The sequence below is a fragment of the Monodelphis domestica genome, chromosome 5 (genome assembly GCF_027887165.1).
Source record: "Monodelphis domestica isolate mMonDom1 chromosome 5, mMonDom1.pri, whole genome shotgun sequence".
In the NCBI taxonomy this organism is placed as follows: Eukaryota; Metazoa; Chordata; class Mammalia; order Didelphimorphia; family Didelphidae; genus Monodelphis; species Monodelphis domestica.
In genome coordinates, this window is record NC_077231.1 from 67,448,965 (window position 1) to 67,473,410 (window position 24,446).

At 33.0% G+C, this 24,446-nt stretch overlaps 1 protein-coding gene across 13 annotated transcripts in view; it reads right to left on the reverse strand.

Annotated features, from left to right (window-relative positions):
• Positions 1 to 459: 459 nt before the first annotated feature.
• Positions 460 to 24,446, reverse strand: part of MGAT4C (MGAT4 family member C) — a 1,236,972-nt gene continuing 1,212,985 nt past the window's right edge. For all 13 annotated transcript variants that reach the window (XM_056798595.1, XM_056798596.1, XM_056798593.1 and 10 more), the window contains 3 exons: positions 21,980 to 22,131; positions 12,278 to 12,425; positions 460 to 3,766 (listed from right to left, as the gene is read on the reverse strand). In XM_056798595.1, the coding sequence (XP_056654573.1) occupies positions 2,610 to 3,766; positions 12,278 to 12,425; positions 21,980 to 22,078 (1,404 nt within the window). In that variant the 5' untranslated portion in view covers positions 22,079 to 22,131 and the 3' untranslated portion in view covers positions 460 to 2,609. The remainder of the gene's footprint in view (positions 3,767 to 12,277; positions 12,426 to 21,979; positions 22,132 to 24,446) is intronic.

Sequence of the window (24,446 nt, forward strand, 5' to 3'; positions counted from 1 at the left end):
CTTCAAAAAGTGACTACTATGTCTGTATATTTTGAGACCTTGCTGCTGAACACAACCCTTCAAGGAGATATAAGTACAAAGTCCCCATGTATGCCAAAATATTAACAACTTTTGTAGCAGAAAAGATTTGGGAACAAATTAGATGTTTATCAATTGGAGAATGTTTAAACAAATGATGGTACCTCAATGTAATGGAATGCTACTGAATCATAAGAAACAATCAATATGAATCAAAGATTGGCAGCATTGATATAATTTCATTTGCTTTGGTTTTGACCAGGCTTTTAATTTAATCACTATATAAGTTTTCTGCTGAGGAATTACATTTTAAATGTAGATGTGCACCTTCTCTACAACTTATAGTTTTAGAAGATTTATCAAAGGCTTATAGTCTTAGAGGCATATCAAAGGTTGGTAAAAATAGAAGTAAAACCCAGGATATCATGAACAACTAAGGTCTTGATGGGAGAGGACAGTGTCCTCATATTTTATTTTTGAAAAAAGTACAAGGCATCTAGGTGGCACAGTGAATAGAATGCTTGGCCTGAAATTAGGAAGACTCCTTCTTCCTGAGTTCAAATATGGCCTCAGAAACTTACTAGCTGTGTGACCCTGGGCAAGTTATTTCATTCTGTTTATTTCAGTTTCTCATCTATGAAATGAGCTGAGTAAGGAAATGGCAAATGACTCCAGTATCTTTGCCAAGAAAACTTCAAATAAGTTCATGAAGGGTTGGACACAACTGAAACAACTGAAAAACAATAACATATAGATGCTATTGAAATTATTCTCTGATGGAAATCTTAGAAAGGCTTGCAATATTATGTATGTTGGGTAAATGTTGATGGCATTAGAACAATAATACTTTCAATAAATCTCTAGTACCATGGAAGATTTCTTAGGTTTTGCCTGTGTAAATTAGACAATAGGGAAATTAAATCAACTCAAGAATTGGGTAAAGACATTTCTACTATCATAGAAAAAGTCTTCTAATGAGAATCAGGTGATTTTATTTCTAGCCTGGGACACTATTGGAATTGGTTGGGTTACTATGGGTGATATGTTTAATCTTTTTGAACCACAGATTTCTTCTTTATAAAATTAGGGGATGGATTATAAGATTCCAAAGGATCATTCCATCTCTAAACCTATTCTATGACAGTGTATCATATAATAATAATGATAAATACAAGTAATTAGTACATATATGGCACTTCATGTATTACAAAACAATTTAAAGATATGAACTCATTTGAAATTCACAACAACTCTGTGAATTAGATACTATTATTTTCCACTTTATGGAGGAGGAAACAAAAGCATAGCAAATTATGTGAATTTCTAAAGATCATATATCTAGTAAATTTCTGAGTCAGGAACTGAATATAGGTCTTCATAACTCCAGTTCCAGAACTCTGTCCACTACATTATTTAAAGGCAGATTATATGTTGGGTGGTGTGCTCAACACTGATAGGTTTAATCTTTCTTCATTTATATTGATTTTTAATAAACATTTAATTCCAAATTTCAAATGTGCTTACTTTCCCTACTATGAAATTATAAAAAGACTAAACCAGATAAAGACTATTTTTATTCTCTTTTTTCCTTTTGAGATGATCAATTTAGTTATCACAATCCAAGTTTAGTGTTTGCTTTTGTTTTCTTTCAAAAGTAATTGTAGAGAATATACTTTCAGGAAAATAAATCTTAAAACAATAGATATTCAATATTATTTTTGAAAAGAATGTCATGAAAATCATTTTACCATCATTACAAATCATTGGGATGGGTTCCTCCCACCTGTGGAACTCTTCTAAAAAGGCATCAATTTTTAGTGGCATTGTTCATTTCAAATATGATTGATGAGGGCTAGGCTGGAAGCCACTAGGAACTTAAGTTCCCCAGCAGCGAAATCAAATTATCATTCAGATCAATTCCACCTCTACTTGACAGCAGAGCTTAATATATACTATTTGATGAATAAATTGGACCCAAGGTTCTACCACAGAATTAACCACACTGTCAACAATTATTTTTCAATAATCACTGTCCAACTAAATTAACATATCAGTCTTCACATTTCAAATGTGTCATATTAATCCACATCATTTCTTTTTTGCATTCAAATACAACTGGCAACACACTAATAAGATTACATTATTAAAACTGTCTTTAAAATGAAAGCAACATTAACCATGGCATAAAATATCAACTTTCATCAACTTTAATACACAGATATAATGAAGTCAAATTATTTTGACAATGTTTAATCAAAGCTACCAATTTCAATGAGGATTTTTCTTATATTTCAAACATTGTCTTCTCTTGATAAGTCAAAGATAACCACAAAGAAGGATTTTGGGGACTCAAAGACATGAATGAAAACTTTTTTTTTTACTACAAAATTCAAAACATACCAACAAACTGATGTTTATATATTGCCTGGCTGAACTAGTAAAAAATAAATTGCTTTTGTTTGTGTTACAATGTTCCAGATTTCCACTTTAAACAAAATTAAGTCATCCTTTGGGGAATAGCACCTGTTGCTAACCAAGTGATATTATGCACTCCCCTATTAGAAAGGAAGACGTAGTTCGGTAAAATGGAGTCATTGATTTATTGGCTGAAAGGTCCAAATACTAACACTCCTAATAATCAGCCATTCCTTTTGTGTTCTGGTAGCAAGTATTCTTATACAGTGAATATCAAATGGAACTTTGTGCTTCACATCTGCCATTTCAAAGTTTCCATTTTGGAATTCGCCTAGTCTCAAGTAAGTGGCACACTGTTTTCCCTTTTTGCTCCATCCAACATTTTCCCCAACTTCCAGGGCTCCATGATGCAAAATGTCATTTTGTCGATCTTCTGTTCCAGTACTCACTTTAATTTTGCTGATATTAATGGGCTTCTCAAATATAATTACAAAATAATCCCCTACTGTGGGTGCTTTGGACCAAAAGTACTCGTCAACACTGCTATATGCTTTGCTTACATCATAATTTTCAAATACATTCATATTTGTATATAGCTCTGCAGGTGGATTGTCAGGGATATCAAATGAATCCTCTTCAAAGTCGTCATCCTTTAATTTGTTCTCTGTTCCTTTGTATGAGGAATAATATCCTATATGTTGAAACAGGGATGGTTTAAAGCGCATTACTTCTTTTTGAGCCAAGAGACTACGGAAATGGATCAATAGCCAATCACAAGGCATTTCTTGGTAAAACATTAACAAAAAATGTGCCAGTCTCGGGAGATCATGGGAATGATAGAGTTTTCCAATGTATCCAAGCTTGGAAAATTCCAGAGTCACCCAGTAAGAACCTTCTCGTGATGTAATCACTTTCTTAATGGCAGACAAGAAGTTTTTAGAACATCGAACATCATCTTCTAACATTACATAATAATCTGAAATATTGGCACAAAAATTAAGAAGGAAAGCATAATCCACATTCTGCTTGGATCGAAACTTGACGCGGTCATTTGGATCATTATAATTTCGTTTAAGGCCATCCAACATTGGGTAATATTCCTCAGGAGCATGTATGACCATTAATCGTCCAGCGATAATGTGGTGAGCAAATTTCTGTGTAATATCTCTGACTATACTGTCACACCAAGGTAAGTCGAAATCAGCTAGATGAACCACCACTGCAATTTCCTTCAGTTCTTCATAACTGGATTGCTCAAATATAGACTTGATCGTTTCAAGCAAATAATTTCCTTTTTTTCTTTTGACTGATGAAAGTCCAACTGTTAGGTACTCTGGCAAAAGAATTCAGAAGAAAGATGAATTAGATGCTTTGAAAAAAAAACATAACAATCAAGTTGGCCCTTAGGGCTGCTACTATACCAAGCAAGCTTAGTGAATGATGAAATATAGGACATTTTGTGATTAAATTATTAAGCTACATATGAGAAAGCCATTATGGTTTATGTGTAATTGATTCTTTTCTGTGGAAAACAAATTGTATAATAAGCATACTGATGTGTATACTGTTGCTTTAAACATTTACTCATGAAATAAAATAGGGTGTAAAATGTTATACAGTTTAATGTTCCCATTTAAACCCATTACAGAAGACAGATAGATATTTAGATAATATAAAAGCTATTAAAAAAACAGAAATGAGAAAGTAATTCAAAGTTATGGCTGACAAATTATCCCCAATTTATGTAAGTAGAAATTACTAATGAAACATTTTAAAAATAATTTTGTGAGTGAATGATTATTTTAAAGGTTTTTTAAAAGCAATTATTCTTAGAAAAATCACAAGGCATTTTCATTTGTGTTGTTTCTATCATTTTTTCAAGCAGAAAATATAAAATGCTCAATTTCCATACAAAATCAAGTCAGTTTCTTATATGCAAGTAAAAAAATCTTTAAAGTATTTTGCATTTTAAAAAATTTCCATTCTCATGAAAATGTTTAGAACATGTTTCTGTTGATATTACTGTTCTATGTGTAACTTAAAAGTTATATTATTTTTTCTTTCAAATGAAATACTTTTTTTTTGTCATCAGATACAATTTAGAACATAAGTTCTTCATGTGAAGCAGTCTTTGGTTAGATATGAGGGAGGAATGTTAAGTGGGATAGGAAAACAAGCAAAGAAATAACATACATCTTTATTTTTACTAGCCTCTATTTGAAATTTTTGTCTTTAAATTATAAATTAATAAAAAAGCAAAACTTTATTATGAAAATGATCAATGGACTTCACCAGATTGAAATAGGGGTCTATGATGCAAAGATGTTAAAAGCCCTTGACAGATTTTTTAAAGTGATTCTGAGGGCCAAAATGGGTATATGATTTAGATAGACATAAAAGGAAGTGCCATAAGCAGATTAAAGGAACATAGAGTAGTTTATCTGTCATATCTATGGATAAAGGGAGAATTTATGCCCTAACAAGAGTTGGAGAACATTATGAGATATAAAATGAGTAATTTTTGTTATATTAAATTTAGAAAGTTTTGAACAAACAAAATTAATGAAAACAAGAATGGAAGGGTACCTGAAAGCCAGGAGGAAAAAAATCCAGCAAGTTTATCCAATAAAGGAGTCATTTCTTAAATATATAGAAAGCTGACTTAAATTTATAAAAGTACAAATCATTCCTGAAGTGATAAATGGTCAAAGGATATATAGAGGCAGTTCTCAGTTAAAGAAACAAAAGGTATCTACAATCATATGAAAAAATGTTCTAAGTTACCACTAATTAGAGAAATGTAAATTGAAATGATTCTGAAGTACCACTTCATATCTATCAGATTTGATGATATGATAGGAAAAATATGATAAGTTTTGGGGGGAAATTGGGAAAATTGGTACACTAATGCACTGCTGGTAAAGTAGTGAATTGAACAAGGAATTCTGAAGAGCAATTTAGAATTATATTCAAAGGTCTTTAAAAGTACTAGATCTATATCTCAAAAAAACTTTTTTTAAAGAAAAAGGATTTATTTGTGCAAAAATGTTTGTAGAAGCTCTTTGTGTGTTGGAAAAGGATTGGAAATTAAGGGGATGTCATCAGTTGAGGAATGACTAAACATGTTTTGATATATGGTTGTAATGTAATACTATTGTACTATAAGAAATAATGAGCAAGAGGAGTTTTAAAAATACTGAAAAGGATTTTATTTCTTCTAGGGTTGGATGAAAAAGGATGAAGTAATGTAAAGTGAAGTGAGCAGAACCAGAAGAATGTTGGACATAATAATAGCAATATTGTTCAACAATAAACTCTGAATAACTTAGCTATTCTCAGCAATACAATGATGTAAGATAACTCCAAGGGACTGATGATGAAAAATGTTACTCACCTCCTGAGAAAGAACTGGAGTTAGAATGCAGAACCCCCTCCCCCATCATTTTTCACAGTCTTTCTCTTTTTTTCTTTTGCTTACTTTAAATATTTTCTTCCATATGGTGAATGTGGAAATGTTTTTCATGATCATGCATATATAACCTAGATCAAATAGCTTTATCATCTCAATAAAGGAAAGAAGAAGGAAAGGAGGAAAATAATTTGGAACTCATAATTTTGGAAAATGAATGTTAAAAACTATTATATTTCTGAAAAAATATATTAAATGATTAAATATTAATTACCACTAATAGTTCATAGTGCTTGAAAATTTATTGTCCTCAACTTGGATGGAAAAGAGAAAGGAAGGAAGTTGATGGTAGAGACAATACAAAAAAGAGAAAGTGGTGATGAAATCCAGAATTCTCCAGAACGACTGTGGCATATTCTAAGAATATCAACAACTATTTTCAGTAGCAAGACTATTTTATTTAGTGATATCTCAAATAAATGATGTGAAATTGTTTGGAACAAGGTTCTCTTAGCCTACTTTAAAAGGTGAGGTTGGTAAGTTCTTAGTGAAAGAAGTCCTTGCATGGCAGAGTACTTATGTTGGCAAATGCAGTTTGTATAGCAATTTTGTCAGTAATTAGCTATTAGAGTGAATCCTGGACAAAAAAATGTTCCAGGAATTGCTAAGGGGCCTCAAAAACAGTTAACATAGAACTGGAAAGACCTCAAGGAAGTGATGCAGAGTGAAAGGAGCAGAACCAGGAGAAAATTGTACATAGAGACAGATACACTGTGGCACAATCAAATGTAATGGACTTCTCTACTAGCAGCAATGCAATGATCCAGGACCATTCTGAGGGATTTATGAGAAAGAATGCTATCCATATCCAGAGGAAGAACTGTGGCAACAGAAATGCAGAAGAAAAACATTTGATCGATTACATAGTTAAATAGGGTTATGATTAGGGTTTTGAGGTTAAAGGATTGAACTACTGCAAATATGAATAACATGGAAAGAGGGTTTGAACAATGATACATGTATTACTGAGTGGAATTGCTCATCAGCTCCAGGAGGCAGGAGGGAAGGGGTGGGAGAATGATGAATCATGTAACCATGGAAAAATATTCTAAATACGAAAAAGAAAAATAAAAAGCAATTCATACATACTAGAATGAGGCTACAGACATATGCAAATAAATATAATGGGGATTAAAATATAAAAATTGTCTCACAAAGGTGAGAAATTCTCTGTTGGATCAGTTTTAGTGGGAGAGATAAGAGAAAACTAATGACGATGATGTGGCCTCTAAGTTGGTCCTTAAAGTCAAAGAAGCATTTCAATAAGTGAACTTGTGAAATGCTTTTGCACTGGTCATGGAGACACACAATGACAGATATGGATAAGCCAAGCTTGAACAATTCCTAGTATTTCTGTTTGACTGGATCAGAGATTGCATAAAGGAGAACATCATGAATTATGGCTAGAAAAATAGGTTTGCACTTAATGATCATCTAAAGAATTAGTATTTTCTTTGAGACAGTGTGATGCCACTCATCTTTTTTTTTTAAATAGGAAACAATGGGATTGAACCTGTACAGTAGAAATATGTTGATGATAATGTGAAGGATGATTTGGAGAAGGAAGATACTGAAGACTTGGGGATCAGTTAGGTAACTATTGCATGATCACAGCAGAAGACTGATGAGGCATTAAACTTCTATTTCTAGAAGTTTAACTGGCAAGGAGAATACCTAGTGTTGGAAGTTATCCAAGGAATCCAATGGAAGAGGATTAAACCAACACATCTTTGCAACTATATAGATACAGAGGATGATAAAGATAAAAGAAATATTACTCCTCATAGGGAGAAAGCAATAGATAGCAACATTTTAGAAATTTAAGAAGGCTCCATAAGCACAAAGGAATTGCCTTTCTGGATCTAGGAAGAAGGGTTCTAAATCAACTCCCCATTTGGGGAGGAAGCATGGAAGAGATTCTCCTAGACATGGTCAATGAGTAACAATACTTTCTTATTGGTACATGTAATTAAGAAATGACAGGAAGCTTTGACTCTTTCTATGTTGAGAAATGCTACCCTCAAAATTTTTATTAGAAAAATTGATCATACAGGCATATCTGAATGTGTGGATTCGAACTTCAGAAAAAAATCTCTCTGATTTATGAAGTTCTTGGTATAAAAGAGCTAAGTCAATCACTGGCAGAGTGGCACTTTTCTTTTACGCATAACTGCTTATGTTTGGAGATATCAGCTTAAGTATCCTTTCAGAAACTGTCTTCTCGAGTTTGTGTGACGATGCTTTCTCTTGATACCTGGCTTATTACTTTCACTTAGTCTCCTGTTCTAGAATATCATCTGTGTCTCAAACCCCAAATCCTTTTCTGGGTATATCTCACAGTCTTCATCTTTTCTCTCTACAGTCTCTATGCCAGGTCTTATTAGTCTCCATAGGTTGGATTCAATTATCATCTTCATGAAGATAACTATATATTTCTCCCTTTTATCTCTCATCCTCTAATCCTGAATGACCAGATGTAGGTCCCCACCAGGTTACCCTCTAGGCACATTAGATTTCTTATGGTCCAAAGGAAAGCATGTTATGCCCTTTAAATCCAAGACTCTTTCTAATTTCTACATTTCCTTTGAGGGACACTATCATCCATGTAGTTATCTCGGTTTATAATAATAAAGCTATACTTCATTCTTCTTCATAGTATTTATACCCAATTAGTTGTCAGTACATGTTCATCCTATGTCTACATTTTTTATATATATTTGGTCCTTCAGTTCATTCATATGGCTACCTTTTATTTACATTTTTATCACCTTTTGCCAGGACTATCACAATAGTTTTAAATTGGTCTCCTTGCCTCTCAATGTCCCAGGCTTTCATCCAATCTCTATGTGAAAGACAAATGGACTAATTGTTTCCATTAGGATAACACATAAAGTTCTCCATTTTGATATTTAAAGCTTTTCACACTCTAGTACCACCTTGTCTTTCTAGACTGATTTGCCTTTACCTTCTTCCACTGATTCTGTGTTCTAGTCAAATTGACACATTTGCCATATACAACAACCCATGTGCCACTCCCTAGTCTTTGTGCCAACTATTCCCTATGCTTTAAAAGCACTTACACCATGCCTCCATTATTTTGATTTCAAAATTTCTTTTAAGGCTTTATCACCCTTTCCTAATTCATTATTATCAATATTTCTTCCTATGGCCTATAGACTCACAGAGACACATTTCTTTGTCTAAATTTGGTACTTCTTTATCTGTGTACATATTGTTTTTACTTCCCAATTATAATGTAAATCCCTTGAGGGTAAGCATCCGCAGGACCCACCACACACTTTGGAAAGATTAGACACTTAACTAATGCTTAATGAAATGAGTTAACCTTATATAGTGGAAGCACAATGGATTTAGAAATAAAAAAACTACCCACTGCAACTTCCTATCTGTATGACCATGACTAAATCACTTAACCTCCTTCAGCTCACGTTTCTTATTATAAAATGTTGATGATAATATTCGTATTATCCCCCTATCATGGTTATTGTGAGGATTAAATGAAATAATGTATGGAAAGTGCTTTGTAAGTCAAGTGGTAGAAAAATATTAATCAGTATTAAGAGTAGTAAATATGAGAATTAAAAAAAGAATAATACAAATGTATACGAAGATGATGTTAGAAAACAGAACTTATTTTCCTGATATACTGATTTTTGTTTAGGAATGTGGCAAAGCCAAAAAAAGAACAATATAAAAATATTTGTCCTCAGACTTGATAATATTCTTTAAGAAGGCTTTAAACTGGAAATGGAGAGAAAGAAGAATAACATAGGAGTCCTCCAATATTTTCTGAAGAAGGAAATATATATCCATGGTCTCAAATATCTAGATATTAATAAGCAGAATGTATGCCAAAAATAAAACAAACTTGAGATCTGAAGACAAGGAAGTAAGTGTAATCTCAAATGTAGTACTGAAACTTGGTCAAATAGAGCTCCTGCCTGGGAGACAACAATTAATATTTAGTTCAAAATAAGTAAAGTAGAAGGGGGGCAGGAATATACACATATGAAAATTTATAAATTACCAAACGTGATGGAGGAAATACCCCCACAACTATAATAATGCTTCATATTTATGTAGCACTATACAATTCACTTAGAATACTTTCCTCATTAATATTCTATAAATTAGGTAGCATAAATATGATTAAAAGTAATTAAAGATGAGGCATCTCAAACTCAGATAACATGGCCAGTTAATAGGAGAACTGAAAACCCAAATATTTTTTATTCTTACTTGAAATTCTTTCAGATAACTACACTGCCTGTAAACATGGTAGGAAAAAAATGGGTGTAGATTGAAGGAAAAATTAAAATTACATTAATTATCCTGGACAGATTAAAGTAGTAGTTGATGAGTTCCTGACTGGAAGAATGTCCCAGATATATGGTATATGGTAAAGGAGAGTTGTGAGCCCCTTATTAAGTTATCAAATGTTTAAAATAATCTGAAAGAGTTTTCTAATGAAGTATTTTAAGATCCTCAGCTTGACCAAATTTTAGTCAATATTTTCATTCAAAGAAGAAATTTATTTAGAAAAAATGTAAGAACTTTAATATTTAGAGTCTTTAAGGTATTCAGAAGTTTCGTCTGTATTATTGATCTTAACAATTACCCTCTAAAATTTTTTATAATTTTAGAATTGAGAAAAAAATTGATGTCTGGATATATCTCAGGACAAGCAGATAAGTTAGTGTCTGAATCAGGAATCATACAAGTTTTTTCCCAAATGTAAGACTTGTGGTCTCTCCACTATGCCACCTTATTGCCAACATATAGATGTCAAATCAATGAATTGTCATATTAAACTATTTGACTGTAGAGTACAGAATCAGGTCCATTGCTTAAAAGACAAAAGACAAATTAAGGAATGGGACAAGAAGGAATTTCATAGTACTTTCAGGTATTCAAAAATGGGTTGGACCACCTCATAGGATAGTGAACATCCTGATACTGAGGGATATCAAGAATACGCTGACTGGTTGATCATTTGTTAGGGATGTCTTTATAGTCATTATGGTTGTTGTTATAGGGGATGTAGTTGTTAAAGAAAATGACCTCTGAAATTGCTTACATTTTAAAAGATTGTATGTTTTGGTTATTCAAATTGGGAACATGTAGGAATCCTCACTACATGAGTTTAAAAAAACAGTAATAAAACAGAAATTTGGAGATTTCCAAAGTTGTTTTTCTCCCTCTAAAATCTAGTGATTATACTTTCATATAAAATAATCTACATTCTTAGTCCACAAGATGAACAAAGTTGTTGAACATCCATTTAGTGAAATAATGAAAGATAAAGATGGTACTAATGTTCATTGATCAACAGTTTGGCTTTTAAGTATAGCCTGACCTGGCAGCCACTTACAGAGTTGCAATATTGAGTTGATAAAATTTCCTTGGCACAAATCTCTTCCTTGGCAGAATACCTCAGTTACTCAAATTCCCATTAAGACATCTAGCCCTTTGGGTTTGTGCAAAGGATGTCCCTTTTGTAAAGTAAACATATTACTTGAAAAGCCTAACACATTGTACCATTATCTCTCATTAATACTTCAGAACAAATTCATTTATCAGATTAGCAAACTAGGCACTCCAGGCCCTGAGGGAATAGACTTTACAAAATGAATGTTTTAGGAGAGAGAAGAGGGATGAAGATGAAAGTCCAAGATGGGTACTGGTGAATAATGGCTTAAATGGGGCATAAATAAGAGAAAAACTCAAGTTACTTCTCAGATTGAACAAGGAGGATGTAGAGAAGACAGAAGTTCATTGTAGAAAGGGATGGGATAATATATTCAACTAAAATGGTACAATTTAAATGGTACGTAGGCTGGCACTAGGAAATTTAAATTCATATAATGTCCTAGAAAGTGAGAAAGAACTAAAAATATATAAAGACCAATAGAGTTAGGGAGAAGCCCTATTAAAACCCTCAAAGATCTTGCTTCCTAATGAAACATTTACATTTTTGTCATAACAAACAGATAGATAAAAGGAACAGTAGGGGGAAAAATCCATCCTTTATGATTTGTTCATCAACACTGGAAAGCAAATATATACATATAAAATACAATTTAAATATTATTTTTGTGGTTTCCCACTCAAGTATTTCCCCGATAGCTCTGAATTAAATTAAAAATGGAAAGAGAAATAAAAGTTGTTTTGTCAATATTTAATGTCAATTGATATTTGATTTTTAAAGTCAAACTGAGTGCATATGCCAATAATTTTGGCATGTAGAAAAGTTTAAAGATTTTTCACTATACAAAATCACATAATAGTATCTGAAATTTGTAAAACACTTTTTACAAAGCACTTTCACATACTTATTAATGTAAGAATACTTACTTTTTCTTGGTAAAGGAGTGCCAGCTAGATAGCGATAGGTGACATTTATGGCTCCTGAGAAATTAGATAAATCTTTAAAAGTGTGCACATAACGTTCTGAATTCAGTTGATGTGTGGATGTTTCTCTAATGAGCTGTTTGTCTCCCTTCTAAATGGTAAGAAAGAGGCAGAGAGAAAGAGTAGTAGGTGTGCATTGGTGAAAATCTCTCTCTTAAGCAACGAATAAGGAAAGGTTGGGGCATAGGGTGCCATATACATTAACATTTTCTCTTGGCACATATTAAGTGCTCAATAAATATTGGTTGAATGAATCAGATTATGCCTGTATACCATTCCATCCTCACAACTAAAAATTATGGTAGATAACACATGCAATAGATAACCAGAAAGTGGATTCCTCCCCGTCCCCCCATTTTACCTAGTTGACTGTGCCTTCCACCTTTATTCTGGTTTATACCTACCTCTCAAATCAGAGACTTTTATTTATACATATTTTGGTATTACTCAAATAAGCAAGGCCTGTTTAACATTCTCCTATTTTATTTGTGGCACAATTTGGAAGTATTTCTTATAACTATATATCTGTTGTTAAGAGTATTCTGTGGGACTGAATAGATCAGTATTGTGGTTGTGGTCTGATTTGATGATAATTATGCAAACTTGACCTTATAACTATTATGAAAATAAAATAGAGAGAATAGTGTCTTTAGGCCATCAATTGATAGTTGAAGGGTGTCTAAAGATTGTAAGGTCTAATTTGACCTATTTTTTTTAAAATTAAAGCTCTACTATAACTTATCTAAAGTTATCTCAAAATGCTACGTCAGACCCTATTACCACGAATGACAGATTATTTGGTTGGTTGAAATTATTTTTAAATATTCCTTTAGAATAGAGACAACTTGGTATAATGATGAGGTGCTTACCTCAAAGTCAGGAAGAGCTGAATTCAAGTTCTGCCTCTGACATATACTGGTTGTGTAACCCTAGGCAAGTAATATAACCTTTCAGAACTCTAGACAACTCTCTAATGCTAAATTGTAGAAAAGGTGACAACTTGAATTCATAGAGGCAGTTTTTTCACTTGGGAGTTACCTCTGTGAAGGAAATCACAGGTCTAATCCCTCTATCTAGCATTAAAATAGGGGCTCATTGGTGGGGAACTGATAATAGTTTTTACTACACAGAATTTCCTGATCCCAATATTTGTTATAATAAGATAAAATATATAAAATTTCTTATGAAAATGCAAAAGTATGAACATATGTATGCATATATATATTCTCATTGTTTTGTATTTCCTCATAAGATATTTATTCTTACCATTTGACAGTATAGTAAGCAGTTTTCACTAACTCAAAAGGGGTGGAATTACTAGATTTTTCCCATTTGGAATGGATCCATTTTCAAGGAGCAATTCTATAACTTAAGTTGTAGTACAGGGCACATAAAATCCATCTATATACAGATATATGTGGATCTATGAATTCATAAATGTAAAATGTCATGTTTCATTTGAAAATATGAATTAATATTTTGCAAGTTTTAAGATCATTAAAATGCTGAAGTTCTCTGTATATTCTTCAGCATCAAGTTCTTTTCTCTAATGCAATATTCTTCACCACTTAGAAATGCCTAGAATCATGAGAGAAATGATTACTAATTCAATGACACTACTAATCTTAACATTTATATGACTTTGTATGGTTTTATTTGAAAGGAAAAGTATAGGACATAGAATATAAATACGAACAAATGAATTGCAAAAAAGGTTTCTTTTTCCCTCACTGAATCTCACTATACAAAATGGAAAACATGACAAGACATTAAATCGAATATTGTATTCATAAAAGCACTTGATTAAATTTCTTAATGCGGTACTCATTGTGTATTTTTTCATGATAAATAATAAAGTGCAGTAGTTACCAGAGTCATTTTATTTGGTTGTTCTCAAGGGTCTATCAGAACTCCCTCTAAACTGCATTATTCTAAATATATTATATATATATATATATATGTATATATATATATGTGTGTGTGTGTGTCTGCATATATATACATAAATATATTTTTATAAATATCAATATATATATATACATATTCATAATTAAGATAAAAGACCAGTTAAAATAAATTTAGGGAAGGGTAAGGGAATAAGTATTTACATAGCACCTATTATTTGCTAGGTGGTTTTAACAAATATCTCATTTGATTAAAAGAATAATTGTATAAGGTAAGTACTATTATTGTTCCCATTTTATAGTTAAGTAAAATGAGTCTGGAGGAGGTTAAATGGGTTCCCCAGAGTCACCAAGCCAGTAACTATTAGAATCGAGATTTAAACTTGGGTTTTGGTGGCTCTAGGCCCAGTACACTATTTACTGTACCACCAGCTAGAACACAAGTATAGATTCTATACAAGGTGATCTTTAACCCTTTCACTATATCATGGGTCATTTTGGCAGTCTGGCAAAGAGTTTAGATACCTTAGAATATTTTTAAGAGTATAAAACACATTGAATAACGAAAGAAATAAAATATATTGAAAGTTATCAAAACACTAATTTTAGAAAGTTAATGGAACCCAGGTAAAGAATTCCAGAGACAAGAAGCTAAATAGTTTTGGGCATTTAGCCTCTTCTACTTAGATTTCTTAAAATGTTCATATTTCATTCTGAGACAATGCCAACATGTTTAACAACTCACACGAAAATGAATCTGGTAAACATGGCATTAAATTTGAGGATAGGACCACTAAATAACCAAATGGTTGATAAAATAGATTGGATGCTGCTTAGAAGATTTCAGATTTAATGGGGAGTTAATCCTTGAGGCTCATAATCCCCTTTCTGCAGAAGGAATCCAGTTTAAAAAATAAGCCTTGGATGATACTCTGTTGCCCCTAAGTACCATTGTCTTAGTCTCCACAATTTGTTTCCTATTGTACCAAAAGCCACAGTTCCAAATCCTGTTCCAAACTAGCTTTTCAGTCTTATACTACAATTCCCCATTTCCATGGATTCTATGTCCAGTACTCTCCACACAAAGTACTTTTCCATCTCTATTACTTTTTTGTTAGCTTATTTCTTCTGCCTTGAAATTACTCTTTTCCTTTTCCATTTATCTTCTCTTGAAATATAATCTATTCTTCAAGATCCAGGTAAACTATTACCTTCTCCTTGAAGCTTATTCTGGTCTCTCATCTGGAGGTGAGCTCTCTGTCTTCTAAAATCTTTTAGAATGCTTTATCATGCATTCTATGTTCCTTCTCACACTTAAAGAATTTGACTTTGCATTATGAACCTTTAAGTTTATTTGTGTAAATAATATATTAATGTGTTGGGATTATTGGAACACAAGGGAAGTACCTTGTATATAGGGTATGTATAATAAGTGTCTGTTAATTTAATGAGAAAACTTGAACTATGGTTCTACTTTAGAATACACCTTTATGATCTTGTAACTCCATGCAAAAATCAAATGAAATAGTATAGGGGGGAAATGGAATTAACATGGAAACATGAGAGTTGGATATCATTAAGATCTGCCAATATTAAATACCATAAAAGAGGCCTTATTTTATCATGAAAATTATATGTTACAAAATGAGGAAATAAAATGAATTTCAATGCAATATGCTGTTATGCTTTTATAGAAATCAATTTTGGGGATGGAAACAATTAAGTCAATTCTTAAAATACTATTGAGATAGAAATTAAAATGAAAGACATGAAAGTATTTTCACTGGTTTTAAAATGAATTGAATTTTAATCTCATTATTTTCTACTGTCTAAATATTTCTTAGAAGTAATTCTTTCATTTTCTTAAATCTTAGAATCAAAATTCTTTCTGTAGCTAAACAGACTTGTGAAAGCAATATGGAATCATGACAATAGGGCTGAAATTAGAGTCATAAGACTGGGGTTTGGATTCTGGTGCTGCCATTTACCATATATATTACCTTCAAAACACTACTTAGCTTCTCTCCAATTCTGGTTCTCAGATTTGGTAAAATACTTCATGTGGACTAGGACTATACAAATTCTCTGACTTCTCCTAGTTTGAAATCACTCATTCTATGATCTGCTAAATTATTAATGGATTGAGTCTGCATATGAGTTTCATTCAGTTAGAAATTATTTTGTTCATAGAAGGTACAATATAAGAAGCTATCATAATACCATGCTATTTACATTAGTGTTGTAAGGCTGTTATGAATGAAGTCTTTATTAAGTGTTTATTTAATATTTATGTGCTTACTGAATAGTTATGTACAAAACACTAAATGTGCTAAATGCTGGGAGTACAAGCAGAGAAGTTAGACAGTCCTTGTTCTCAAAGAGCTCACTTTCCAATATGAGAAAACAACAGCCATATAAGGCTATAGTTACAAGTGAAGTGAAAACATCCCACACTCTTTAGAATATAGATGTTTGTTAATGCCTCTTCTTTAATGACATTCATTGACAAAGTCACATTAATTTCTGATGTTGAAACATTTGATGGTGCTGAAGCATTGGTGGCAGTTGCCAGACTGTATCTCCATCTGTATTACCTTTCTATTTTCATGTAGCACAATGCCTTCCTGGATGATGGGTGAATATGCTAATCTAGAAGCAGTTATTCACTGCCAAGGCTCTTAGTTTTAGAGTCCTCTACTTTTTTCTTTCAGATGTGAGAGGGGATGAAGGTCAGGGTGGTAGTAGTGTTTTGACCTACAGACAAATGCTGCTTTCTGTCTCTCCCTCAGGGTAACTTGATCCTTCAGCTAGCTTGTCTTGTTTGCCCTGTAGGTAGCAGTTGTTTGGTAGCTGGTAGTGATAGTTGGCCCCTTCACAGGACTTTCTTCTTCACATAAAGACTATGATGGTTGAACTAGAAGTAGGACCTGAGTAGGAGTTAGGGTGGTGCTTTCACTCACAGGGCTCTTGTGCTGATCTGCATTTTCCTGACAGCAATTGTTGCTCATGGTGATGAGAAAGGTCTTACCCTACTCCCTCCACCAATGATTACTCCCCTCAATAATGATGATCATAGAACAAGTTTTGGTATCTAACTCAGATCTACTTTATTCCAAATACAAACTAATCCATGCTACCATTTCTCTCTCTCTCTCTCTCTCTCTCTCTCTCTCTCTCTCTCTCTCTCTCTCTCTCTCTCTCTCTCTCTCTCTCTCTCTCTCTCTCTCTCTCTCTCCTTCCCTCCCTCTCTGTCTCTCTCTCTCTCATATATGTGTGTGTCTTATATGTTCATAATCATTTGCATGTTGATTCCCTCCTTAGACTGTGAGGTCTTTGAGAGCAGGGATTGTTAATGGTTTGTTTTCTTTGTATCCTTGACACTTAACACTATTGTTCAGGCAAAATCTTTTTATAGTTTTGTGATTTCTTCATTGTGGATACTTGGGCCCTGATACAATGTAAGCTTCTTTAGGAAAGGAATAGAGTGTTTGGTTTGGTTTTGTTTCTAATGACTATATCCCTAAGATCTGGATGCCTAAAAGACCTTAATAAAGGTTTATAAGAGTCCTTGGGTCATTCTTTGAAGCAATTGTGAGAATTGTGAGAATTTTAGATGAGACTAGGAAAATATAAATGGGTGGTGGTGGGCAAATGGAATATAGTGAGATCACAGACAAACTGAAGTTTTTAACTACCTGCCACTGAGCACAAGACTTTTGGAGTTGAATAAGGCCTTATTGAATTCAATTGATGAGGCAGAAAATATTTGAATTTGAAAATTTAGGATCTAGGTTCAAATGTTCATGTCACTACCTATGTGATCTTGGGTAACTCATTTAGCTTCACTGGGCCAGTTTCTCATCTGTAAACTAAGAATATTAGAATAAGTGATGTCTAAGGTTCCTTAGAGCTCTCAAACTATAATCCTATGATATTAAGGTTCTTTCTAGCTAAATCTATCATCTAATGGTTATGAGAAAGTTTGCCAAATTCCTTTCTAAGATTCAAGTATGCCATCTCTGTGGAACTAGTGTTATTTTCCTAATGTAATTCTTTTTCACAATTTGAAAATTTTCTTGTTCTATCTTGCATGACACATATTCATGTTCATGCCTTGACTTACCTAAGTTCATGAGGCCAGATTGTGATGTTAATACCCCCATTAGCACATAGCACAATGCTTGACTCAGAAAGTACCCATTTGTTAAAGAAATGAACATAAAATTGAGAAATAAATGATGAGACTATTCCAGCTTTTTATAAGGCCTTTTATTCACAAGGTTCACAATAACTTTAAAGGATGATGTCTTCATGAGAGGTTTATAGGAAGATATCTATAAATAGTGATTCTCTGACCACCAAGTACAATAAAGTATTGAAGTTCCACTTGAAAGCTTCTCATACACAGGAAAGTTGTTCATTGAAGAAAACAATGAATAAGAAGCTACCTGCTGGTTTTTAACTATTATTGGTTTAATTTGTGAGGGGCAAAGTGTCAAGGCATTCTCTAGACATAGTTACAGAAACAAAAAGGATTTTCAAGTAGGAAACATTTGTCATTTGTTTCTATTTTTGCTTTAGAAGCTATTTGACATCTTAAATAGGGTACCCACATTAACTTCAGAACAGGGTTCAAATTATACTTCTGACACAAGATTTGTGACCCCAGACCCTAGGCCACTGATAGTGAACTTTTATAGGGGTGGGTGACTTAACAAATGTCCTTAGGTGCCTTTGGAGGAGGGGATGGGTATAGCCAGCCTTTGTCCCTCTGGCTTTCTAGTAGGAACTCTATGCTGGGACAACAGCTTGCAAGCCCTGAGAAAGGGCTCTGAGTGCCCCCTCCAGCTTATACACCATAAGTTTACCACCATGGCCCTAGGCAAATAACTTAAACTCTTAGTGACCCATGGTGACTTTTTATTTTTAGCCTTTTACCTTCTGTCTTAGAATTAATACTAAGTCTTGATTCCAAGACAGAAAAAGGGTAAGGACTAAGTAATTAAGGTTAAGTGACTTCTCTGGGGTCACAAATCTAGGTTGTGCCTGAGAGCAGATTTGAACCCAGGTCCTCTCAAATCCAGGCCTGGTTCTCTATTCACTGTATTATCTTGCTGCCTCGATAGGAGACTTTCTGAGGTTCCAAATTGATTAATTTTGCTTATCTGTTTAATAGCTAGTATTTATATCGGAGTTCAAGGTTTATGGAGGCCTTTTGCATATTAATTGATGCTTATGACAACCTTGGGATGTAGTTCATATTATAATCCCCATTTAATATATGAGAAAATTAAATTTTGTATCAATTTAATATTTAGTATTTATTTTTTTTTTAATTTAATTTTTTTAAATTTTTTATTTTTTATTTTCATATAAAATTTTCAATTTAAAATTTAGTAATCACAACCACACAGTGGGTAACTGAAGCAATATTTGAACTCAAATCTTCTGTATTCCAAGTCTATAACATTACTCCCTGCACCTGAAATTGCCAAGAAAGCAGGCAAATAAGTACTAAAGGTTTGTTTGGGGGACTTCCCAATAGTAATAAAATTATATGAATGACCACTCTCAAATCACTAGTTATTTATACATTTATTTTTTCAAAGAAATATAACTTTTCTTATGACTCTTATATTACTACTCTAGAATCTGACACTCAAAGAAAGAAATAGGTTTAGGGACTGGCTCTACAGTTTCCTTGATTACAGGGAGCTCCAGGGTGAGGAAACTTTTCCAATACAGATCTACATTTTCTTTGTAACTCATAGCCATAGCTTCATAAAGCACTGATAGTCCTAATATACACTAAGAAACACAGACAATATATATCAGGTCTTGAACCCATTTCTTCCTTCATAAAAGGTATAATAATAATGATGATGATGATGATAGTACCTTCTTATATAGGCTTGAGAATTTATGAAATTTCTTTATTACAGTGAGGAAATAAATTTAAATAATATTGCTCCATTTTACTTATAGGGAAATTAAAGCTTCGAGAGGCTAGTGCCATGCCTGTAGTAGCATGGAAATGGTCAAATGCAAGTTTTCTGACTCCAACTTGTGTCCTTTCTACTATAACAAACTGTGTATTCACAAGCTCCACTGCCTTTCTTAAAAAAAGAAAGAAAGAAACAAGTCCCAGCACAATAACAGCAACAGCAAAAACAATAAGATGAGGGGAAGAGAATAATTTTTAGTAGCATTCAAGGTCAGTCCCCTTAGTGTATTGTGGTCTTAATTAAATCACTATTAACAAAGTTTCCCTCTCCTATGCTTATCTTGATTACTATTCATTGATAGAATTGGATTATGGTGAACAAGAAAGCTATCATGAAAGCTATATCTTTGCTGAATGTAGAATCTGCCCTGGACATGATCCTGTATCCTGACATAAAAAGATGATTCAATTATAATGCCTATGTACTTGTCTCCTACTCCTCTTCCAGGACCATTTATAAAGTTTCAGCAAAATTGCTTGTATAAAGCATTGAGTGTCTCTCTTAGTATCTTTGACTTCTGAGGCATAATCGGGAAATATGAATATGTATCTTGGCCCAATTTTTGCCATTTAAGGCCATTCAAAAATCAATCCAAATGTCAACACTCTATAATGGAAGGGAAAATGTCAATTTTCTTTTACTAAACAAAACAATAATACTCATTAAAAGGTACTTGGAAAGCAATGAGGCTTTAAGGAAGCATAACTAATTCCTAATGCAATAAGAGTTGGTTTTGTTCCCATTTTTCCCATAAGAACCAGTAATTCCAATGGACTGAAGTGTCCCCGACCGATTTTTCAGATACTGGCTGGGTTAACTGGGCCTATGCAAATTATAAGTTATTTAGACCAAAATACATACTAATATTAAAAAGAGATCTCTAAGGATCATAGGAAAAAGAGATAATAGAGAGGTTTCTAAAGAAATAGAAAGGAAATCCTCTATTTTACTTCCATCAAGGGAACCTAATTTGAATAGATTAAATTTTAAAAAGGGATCTTTTTACTATTCTAAGTCTAGAGTACTTGTGTTCAACTCAATTTTGTGCTGAAATCAATTCAACAAAATAAATCTGTTAGGGGAAAAAATAAGATAATACAGACCATGTTGTCATAGAGAACTTACTCATGTCTCTGACTGAATGACTTTTGGTAAGTATTTTCCAAATTAAGTAGGATTTGTATAATTGAAAATATGTTACCCTAAAAAAAGAACTACATTTCCTGGGAGCCTACTGACTTCCTGTCCTGCTAAACTTCTTATAGACAGGGGATACCTGTCCTGAGCTTGGTGGTGGTAAGGTGGGTGTTTGACCTGGCTGATCAGTGATGAGCATGTGGTCTTTATTTTGTATCTTCTTTATTCCTTGTTTTCTAATGATCATTAATAAATCTCTTAAAATATAATTTTTTAAATTTAGATTAAATTTTAACTTTTATAGATTTGAGATTTATTCTAAGATGAAAGTGTAAATTAGGATAATAAGTATATAGATGAGGTCATCATACAGTTCTGCCCCACTCATTTTATAGAAAAAGAAACTGATTCCCCAAAAGGCTAAGTGACCTGTCTAAAGTAACACAAGAAGTAAACATCAGAGGTAGAATTTAACATCTAGAATGCTAATTCAAAGGACAGTGATCTCTCCATTACCCCTATTTGCCTCTGACTAAATAGCAATTTAGAGTTCTCAAGGACTTTGTCTTTAAAAAATTTAATCTACCTAAGAAACTTACCAAAACATACCCATCTTCAATGTACAAATTCATGAAAAGAAGACAAATAACAAGAAGTCCTAAGAATGACACTGCTGATCTTTTCCGCAAGCATCTCATTTTATCCAATGTTATGAAATAAGTCTCATTTGAAGAAATACATACACTGTCTCCTAAAAGAGAAAAACATAGAATTACTCAGTTAATTGTGGTTGCTATTATTATTTGGCCACATGCATTCATAGCTGAACCATGGAGAATAAATCATACAAATTTTAAATTCAAATTAATTTTCAAATTTTGAAAAGAATGATATAAATTAAAACAAGGCCTTTGCATTTTCTTAATCAAATCAGCCACTGATATTTATTAAGCACCTACTAAATGTCAGCCACCATTCTAATGTATATATATATATATATATATATCATGGATCTTGCATACCAGGTCTTCTTCTATACTAGGTGGCACAGTGAATAGAGAATTAAAACCTAAGTCAAGAAAACCAAAGATCAAAGCCAAGCAGAGACACGTAAGAGCTCTATGAATGTAGGTAAGTCAATCATCCTCTTTTTACCTCAATTTCCTCAATAGTAAAATGGGGACAGACTCCCAGAGTAGTTATCAGGCATTGTGAGGTGGTTGTTGTATCAAATTAGATAATATTTATAGTATCTATTAGCACAGTGTCCAGCATATGGTAGGCATTTAATAAATGCTTATTGCATTCCCTCATTTATAACTTATTAGGTGACAAATACACTAACATTTTGTACAATTAATATCTAACTTACAAACATATATTTATGTATCTCTTTCTCTATATGTGTGTATATATCTAAATACACTAATGACTATCATAAGCCCTGTTTTCCTTAAATCCCATAACCCTAGCCAACCTCCCAAAATATTGACTGCTGCTGCTCACAGACTAAAGCAGAGAAGCATTTTTTAATATCAGGAATATTTTAGAGAACCTGACAAGGAGGCAGAAGTCGTTCTTCTTATATGTAAGGTTTGACAGTCCCTAAATGTTTTGAGTCTTATTACAGAATCTTAGAGCTTAAAGGGACCACTGAGATTATGAGAATTCAATCCTATTTCCTCTGAATATGTGCATTCTGTTCCAGTTCCCTTTGTAATACTGCCTGAATTTCTACCATTCAACATTCATTTCAATTAATAAGAATCCTCTTAAAATTCCAATGCTACCTGAACAGTAAAGGGATCCTATTGTCATTCACATTTTTTCTTTGTGTGTGAATTAATTTAATAGAATTGTTCCTCTAATACCCCAAATCTCCTGCTCTGAGGGAATAGGAATTAGGATTTTAATAGAGGAAAGAGGTACATTGGAGCATACACGAATTTTGGGTGTAGGTCATCTGAAAAGAGGTTTAGGATTACATTAGTTCATCTTAACACCTAAAGGAAAAAATTACTAAAAATTAGAAAATATATATATATAGAAAGGGAAGAAGGATGTGCCATAGAAATAGCCTATTTTAAAGTTTTTGTTTAGATCTAAACAATTTGAATGAAAAATAGAAAAATCTTCCTTTCTTTTATGGAACACATAGGGAGGTATGTAGAATTAGAACTGGAAAGAACTTCAGTGGTCATGTACTCTAATTTCCTCATTTTACAGATGAAGAAATGAGGCTCAGAGGTGAAATGTGACTTGCCAGGGGCCATACAGTTAGTGTCTTGCTTCCAGGAGTCTCAGAAAAATGCACAACCTTATAGAATGATTCATGATTTGATCAATATTGATTCCATAACTGAAGTTTACAACTCATTCACAACTTCTTATTTTTTAATTTAACTTCATTTTTATATTAAAATAGACAATTAACTACTTTTATCCCTCCTCTACCCCATTAGAGAAAGAATCATTTGACAAATATGTATATATAGACAGCTTTTAGATGAATAAATTAAAAAGATATATAAATATATGAAAAATATTATAATTTTTTAGAGAAATGCAAACAAAATAACTATGAAATATCTCTCATACACATCAGATTGCCTAAAACAATAAAGTGGCAAAATAACAAATAATGAAGTGACTGTGGATAAATGGGGACACTAATACAATGGTGGTGGAACTGTGAATTTCCTATAGCTTCTTATTCCATCTGTGTGAGACAAGAGCCCACTGACTCAAAATGAAAGAAAAAAAACAGACTTTGAGATCACAAAGCAACAAGCCAAATGATTACTCTTCCTGGCAGAGGGCAGTGGCAACAGTGATGTAAACTCAGTTGGGAGGCACCTGCTGAGCTTAAGGCAGGTGTTTAAGTACAGTTTCAAGGTGGGGATTTTCCTTGTGCACTAGAGAGGGCTCACAAGCTCAACCAATCCTCTCTTTCTTGGTTCTCATGATCACTTCCCTAAATCCAACCCTGACCCTCTTCCTTATTTGTGACCAGCCCTCCAAACCCAATTGTTCTTGTCCTTCCATAGAATAATTAGCCACTGTACT